This window comes from Saccostrea cucullata, unplaced genomic scaffold (genome assembly GCF_032062105.1).
Source record: "Saccostrea cucullata isolate Sc308-1 unplaced genomic scaffold, CSIRO_AGI_Scuc_v1 ctg2765, whole genome shotgun sequence".
Lineage (NCBI taxonomy): Eukaryota > Metazoa > Mollusca > Bivalvia > Ostreida > Ostreidae > Saccostrea > Saccostrea cuccullata.
In genome coordinates this window covers 2826-10000 of record NW_026936424.1, presented here as the reverse complement: position 1 = coordinate 10000, position 7175 = coordinate 2826, and the positions used below count along the sequence as shown (strand labels likewise).

The following is a 7175-nucleotide window of genomic DNA, read 5'->3' as shown; positions in this document are numbered from 1 at the left end:
CGCAACTCCTCTTATACTACTGAGTGAAATTAAATGAAATTTTCACATAATATTTATTACAAATTGCCATTGTGCACCTCCTATTTTAATTTTTTATTCGACACAAATTTTAAGTTTTCCAGAGCAAAACATGGATATTGCCATTATATGTTTACCTATTAATTTACATATAGAAGCTTCTGAAAAAATTGAAAGGACGAGTTATTCCTTTTTACACATTACCGTAAAACAATACATATCAACACATACATTTTGGGATGCGGGGGTATTATGTAGTGAGCTCATTGCTCACAGTACCTCTAGTTTAAATTTGATTTTATTTGGTGGAGACTTTTCAATATTTTTTCCCATAGCTCTCAGTTTAATATTTAATCTTTTCTTCCTTTGCCTCTCTCTGCCATTTTCCTTCTTTCTTCTAATTAGGTCTTTCCACCTTTCTGTGGAAAGACCTATTGATATTCTTCTGTTTATAATTATTCTTTTTTATTAGGTCTTTCCACCTTTCTGTGGAAAGACCTCTTGAAATGCTTATGTTTATTATTCTTTTTCTTCCCTTAACTTTTGAAACCGCAAGACTTATCTAAAAACTTAATAGTTCATGATACTGGATATTTAAATTTATTCCGAAAAACGACCCAAGAAGTTTGAGCTTTGATCCCTTTTGAAGTTATTGCCCCTTTCACTTTAAAGCTTGTTATCACTACTCCTCCGAAACCGTAAAACGCAGAGGTTTGAAACCTTTACCAATGTCTTTGACTAATAAAGAAGACTCTTCACTCTAACATTACAAAAGGATTTGTAAACCCCTTCAATGAATTATTGCCCCTGAAACTTTTCAAATTTTACAAATAATTAAAAATTTTTAAAACGAGAAGTTGTAGAGACATCAGACTAACTGCATAAGATTCATTGACATTTGACCGCCAAAGTCAAAGGTCAAGGTCATTCCACAAAGGAGAAATTAAGTTCTTTTTATATCTCTTTTGTCTTTCAACATATACTCAATGTCTATGCATCATTAATATGTACTCTTAAAACTATTTCAAGTATTCAATTCTTGTCCCCTAAGATTAACGCTTAAAAAAGTTATTGCCCCTTGTGCGAAAAACCTTGTTATCGCTACTCCTCCGAAACCGTAAAGCGTAGAGACACCAAACCTTCACTAATGTCTTAAAGGTCTTTAGGCATAACTTCACTGTATAAGTGCAAAAGGATCTGATGACCCCCTATATGAGTTATCGCCCTTTTACGTCTGTGTACTTAATATTAAACCTTATAGCTTGAAAACTATAAGGGGTAGAAGCATGGTGTCAACTGCATTGTGACCCTTGACCTTTGTCCTTGAATATTTTGTCAGGGTCAAAGGTCAAGGTCATTTTTTTTTCATTTTTTCTATGCTTTAAGAGAGTTTTGGTTTCTTTTTCATGTAATTTGATTTTTAGGAGTCAGATATAAAACAAATTTGAAATTCAAAGAAGGTGGAAAGACCTCTTATTGTTCTGTGAACAATAAATCTCCTAGTTTATTTTATTATTTTTCCGCCGCATGTTTATTTGTTTGAAGATTTATCGAAAAAATTTATAGTCCATAAGAATGAACTCCGTAAAAGATGATTGCAGTTCACCCTGCTTAAATGAACCTTGACCCCTTTCGAAGTTATTGCCCCTTTCGCAAGAAATGCTTGTAAGTGTTACTCCTCTAAAACCGTAAACCGTAGAGATATGAAACCTTGACCAATGTGTTCGATTCATTAAGGGGTTTTTTCAAACTATCATTGCGAAAGCATTTAGTGACCCCTTGAATGAGTAATTGCCCCTGAAACTCTTTTAGTTTTACGAATAATTAAAAATTTTCAAAACGACAAGTCCTAGAGACATGGGACCAACTGCATATGACTCATTGACCTTTGACCTTCAAATTCATATAAAGTTCAAAGGTCAAAGTCATTCCAAAAATGGAAAATTTAGCTCTTTTTATATCTCTTATGTCTTTTAACATATACTTAATGTCTATGCATCATTGATATGTACTCTTAAAACTGTTTCAAAGGTTTCACTCTTGTTCCCTAATATTAACCCTTTTAAAAGTTATTGCCCCTTGTGCGAAAAACCTTGTTATCGCTACTTCTCCGAAACCGTAGACTGAAGAGACACCAAATCTTCACTAATGTCTTCAGGGACTCTAGTCCTAACTTCACTATATAATTGCAAAAGGATCTGATGACCCCTTATATGAGTTATTGCCCTTTAACTTCTCTGTACTTACTATTAAACCTTATAACTTGAAAATTATAAGCCGTAGAAGCATGGGGACATTTGCATTGTGACCCTTGACCTTTGACCTTGAAAACTTTCTCAAGGTCAAAGGTCAAGGTCTACCTATTTTTGTTTTTATTTTATTTTTCTATGTTTTAAGACAATTTTGGTTTCTTTTTCATGGAAATTAATTTTAATGAGTCAGATATAAAACAAATTTGAAATTCAAGAGGATGGAAAGACCTCTTATTGTTCTGTGAACAATAAGTCTCCTAGCTTTCTGTGGATTCCTTCTCTCTCGAGAATCTTTTGGTTTTACTCTCCAATAATGTCGTAGCTTTTCTCTCTCGTTTCTAGTCAATACTTTCGAGATTTTTCTTCTTCGAGTCAGTTAACCCCATTCTCTCTCTGTCGTTCACGGCATCTAGAATTTTTTAAAATAATTCTTTAAATTGCAATTATATGATTACCGGTAAACATTTGTTAGAATTGAATATCATTAAACAATATACAAAATCAGAGCAGAGCAAATATGGATCTTCGAAACATCAGAGGTGGGATCAGGTGCCATGGAGGAGTGAGCATTCCTTCCCGATCGGTCACACCCACCGTATGCTCGTTGTCATGATCAGGCAATAGCGGAAAAAATCCGTCGTTAATTCAGTGTAAAGTGAATAGTTCTAGTGTTTTGAAACATTTCGAAGCACATGAGATAACAAAGATTTAAAAGTCCCCAAAACTAAAAAAAATTCTACCATCACTTTGGAACGAAACGTCTTCGTTGAAAGTCATAAGTCATAAGTCTGAGATTTATATTAAGTGTTTGTTTTGATTGATATATATATATTAAAGAAAAAAAAAGCACATTTAATGAAAACGTGGTGTTGTCTTACTGTAAAAGCAAATTTCCATTTTCTCTCACCTCAGCAAAGTTCGGGGAGCTATGTGATACCCTCGGCGTCGTCGTCCCAGGTTAAGGCTTTTAGGAGAAATGTTCTTTTTAAGTACTTATTTGTCCTATATTGTTATACATGCATGGAAGATGCTTCTAGTGTGTATCATTGTACCTGCCAAGGTTTCAGATGCTGAAATGACCAGGTCAATGTTTTTGGAGCAGGTTTATCATTTTTGGCGTAGGTCTCATTTCCAAGTAACTATAAGCCTTATGTTGACCACTGCCTTTCTATTTGTGCCTTTTGGGTCCGTAAGTTCGTTAACATTCAATAATTTTCAACTTCTCTGCATTCCGCTAAACTAATGTTGGCTCAAAACATCTATGGTTGAAGGGGGGCAGCAATTGTGAATTTCATGCCCCCCCCCCTTCTGGGGCCTGAGGCGGGGTGGGGCCAAAACCAATGAAATCTATGCAATTTTAAACATCTTCTATACACCAAGCAGTCAAAATGATTGCATGATTGAAACAGCGTTAATTTTTCGACCGAAATTGTGAAATTTATGGCCCAGGGTCAGAGGATCCAGTGCTAGTGTAGGGGGTTACAGTCGTTTTGCCCCAAAACCAGAGCGCCTCATGCATGAACGCCCCAAAGTTTTTCCCCGACGCCCAATCACAAATATAAGCGCCCCAAAATAAAATCACGAGCGCCTTAAAGTTTTTTACCGGCGCCCAAGGACAAATATGAGCGCCCCAAAATAAATCACGAGCACCCCAAACGTATTTCACGAGCGCCCCAAGGCTTATAAATTTTGGGGAGTTAATAAACCAACCAAATACATGGTTATGTTAAATTAAGCCGCCTTTTCCAAAATTGTGAATTTCATAACCTCCGGGGATAGGGGTTCTGGCGTAAGGTTTGGGCTCTGTTGATTATAAAGTGAAAATGCATATAATCTTCTACTCTGATTTAAATACATTGTACAAACGTTAAACTAGATTCATAGTTAACACGTTTACTGTATAAATTTAATAGAGATAAAATATAAATACATTGTACAAGCGTATGATTCATACTAAACAAGTGTACTATATAATTTTAATTGAGATAAAATATAATTACATTGCACAAGCGTGCGAGATACATTCACTTTCTTTCAAAACTGTTTGATTTTAGCATACGATGTTAGTGTTGCAATGTCAAGCTTATTTGTTCTGCAGTTCAAAAAATTGCAGAAGGTTAACATGAAAATCGCATGTATGTAAATCAACGAAGGTCAAAGGTTAACATGAAAATCGTTATATGCAAATCAATGAAGGTTAAAGGTTAACATGACGATCGTATGTATGTAAATCAACGTAGGTTGAAGGTTAACATGAAAATCGTATGTATGCAATTCAACGAAGGTTAAAGGTTAACACAAAAATCGTATGTATGTAAATCAACGAAGGTTAAAGGTTAACATGAAAATCGTATGTATGCAAATCAACGAAGGAAAAGTACAGCACTTTGTTAAACAAACTAATTGTTCATATTAACACGTCCTTAATATGAACAGTAAGGAATATTACAGGTACTCCGCCAACATTAAGAAATATTACAAGTCAGGAATATTACAGGTGCTGTGTCAACAGTAAGGAATATGACAGGTAAGGAATATTACAGGTGTTGCATCAACAATAAGGAATTTTACAGGTGCTACATCAACAATAAGGAATATAACAGGTGCTCCATCGAACTTTAGGGTTGACGGTGTAACACCAGGGGGCGGGCTTGACATAAGTCTCCAGTATCTGCAACATTATGTCTACCGAAGTAGCGTTCACCTTTAGGATCCGAGGTAGGGAGGCATTCTAGTGCTGGAGTCGCTGTGAACAGAACAATTATTTGAATTAAATTTGTTTCACACATAATGATGATTGAGTACAGCATATTTACTATTGTAATTGAACTTAATTCTGTCTTTCTATTCAACTGGTTACCAGCGTGGCACAGTGGTTAGAGCGTGTGATCTAGAGTCGCGGAGTAAGGAGAAAATCCTTACGTCACAGGTTCGAATTCCACTGCTGGTCGTGGAGAATGGTCCTCCGGATGAGACCATATAAACCGAGGACCAATGTCGCAGTACGTGCTTGCACGGAAAAGAACCTTCTATGTTCAATGGCCTTGATTGGCGAGTATAGGACAAAGTTTGTAGCCCTCCACTGGAAACAGTTCTATCAATCATGCCCCCTTTAAATCACTTGTTCGCAGACCAAAAAAAACCTATTCCCACGATCTGGAATATGACGGAGAAATGAAATCTTCCTATCTGTCACCCAGTCCCTTTCAAATCATAAAACTATCAGATATACGTAGATAGAAGATTGATTGATTGTATATTGTTTAACGTCCCACTCAGGAATTGTTCACCCATACGGAGAAGTTACCGTATGCCGGTGAAGGGCTTCAAATTTAGACCTGTACTCGGCACTCAGGGCCATTGGTCAGTAAGGGTTCTTTATCGTGCCAGCGCCTATCGTGACACGGGACCTATGTTTTTAAGGTCATATCCGAAAGACCCGTGACTTTTACTTCCGATGCCTAGCGCTTGGCGAAGGAACAGTCACTACCTATTTTTAAGTCTTAGGTTTGACGCGGCACCGGGAACAAGAATCGAACCCGGGCCTCCCGATCACGAAGCGAACGCTTTACCGCTAGGCTACCGTGAATGGCATATTCGTAGAAAGAAAAAAATAACTACCACAATCTGGAACATCACAGAGCTCGTAGCGTTTGTTTGGGTCCGTGGTATAGCACCAGGGCGCTGGTTCTTTATCGGGATTTCTACAGTAGTTCTCAGCTCTGGTCGTCCCAATGGAATGTGCATGGGGAGTCTGGGACGCCCACGCCTGGCAGATCCTCCCAGATTTTGTCACGTTAATCATCCCGCGATAATCCCATCCTGTGCTAGTTCTTTTACAATCAGCCTCCTGCTGTAGATCTGAGGAGTAAACATCAATTAAAATTTAATTGTATGTACTAAATATGGAAACCGAGTGAAAATCACTCTCAAATGTGAAGTAAAAGGTATCTCAAATTTAGAAAAATATCTAAATATATAGAATCCACGGAGTGTAAAACTGACTTAATTGACATTCGAATAGGCATAGCTAATCTTGAAATGAGAAACCGAGTATTCTCTCTTAAGTTTGAGATATTTTAAAAAGGTTTCAAATATATGGGATATGTATTCGTAGATAAAGTGTTATTTCACCTTGTATTTCACATTTAGTTCCTTTGAATCCCTCCAGACAGGTACAGTTATAGGATGTTCCGTTCACCTCACAATGGCCTCTGTTCTTACAGGGATTGGGAAAACACGGTGAATCCGCTGCAGGAAACCAAAATTGGTGATGGGTTTCATAATAAACCAGTTTCAATATAATGCTAGAATCAGATACGTACGCGATATACAAATACAAAAGGAAACGTCAAGTATATTTATATAATTTTTTTTCTTGGATTTGTTATCAATTAAGACCTTATATATTACTTTATTACCACATGATTTTATTTCACAATATTCCTTTTTTGGACCCCCTTCTCCCTGTACGTAACACCAGGGCCCAGATGACAGGTCGGGGTTTCTGCAGTAATTAGCATCTTCCTTCATAGACTCTGCAATCATTGGAGTTTATTGTTATCACTACTGGACGAAAAAAGTGCTGAGAATCCCAAATTTTACTGATAAAGTTTGATAATTACTGATACTGTGCTGTTGTTTCTGATAAATACTGATATTTACTGTTATTATTACTGTTGTTGCTGATATTTTTTGTTGTTTCTGATAAATACTGATAATTACTGTTGCCTTTTACTGTTGAGTCTGATAAATACTGATAAATACTGTTGAGGTACTATCGCTGCTGAGAATTACTGATAATTACTGTTGAGGTACTGTCGATGCTGAGATTTACTGATAATTACTGTGGTCATTGTTTTTAACCTGGTAATTGGTTTAAAATAAAACAGTCGGCTATGAAAA

The 7175-nt window shown here is 36.5% G+C and overlaps 1 protein-coding gene across 1 annotated transcript; it reads right to left on the bottom strand.

The window, feature by feature from the left end:
- Positions 1-4169: 4169 nt before the first annotated feature.
- LOC134245576 (plasminogen-like) lies at positions 4170-6804 on the bottom strand. The gene is made up of 4 exons (XM_062727853.1): positions 6692-6804; positions 6405-6521; positions 5892-6131; positions 4170-5016 (listed from the first exon to the last, which is right to left on the bottom strand). Exons 1-4 carry the CDS (start codon positions 6801-6803, stop codon positions 4889-4891), a joined length of 597 nt encoding a protein of 198 aa, XP_062583837.1. The 5' UTR covers position 6804; the 3' UTR covers positions 4170-4888.
- Between the last annotated feature and the right edge of the window lie 371 nt (positions 6805-7175).

What these genes read in the sequence shown, in the direction of transcription:
- LOC134245576 (XM_062727853.1), bottom strand. Translation starts at nt 6,803, where the DNA reads ATGAAGGAAGATGCTAATTACTGCAGAAACCCCGACCTGTCATCTGGG. An exon ending in TTGTGAAATAAAATCATGTG is followed by an intron (nt 6,522 to 6,691) that starts GTAATAAAGTAA and finishes GGTTTCCTGCAG; the next exon opens with CGGATTCACCGTGTTTTCCC. An exon ending in AACTAAATGTGAAATACAAG is followed by an intron (nt 6,132 to 6,404) that starts GTGAAATAACAC and finishes TTTACTCCTCAG; the next exon opens with ATCTACAGCAGGAGGCTGAT.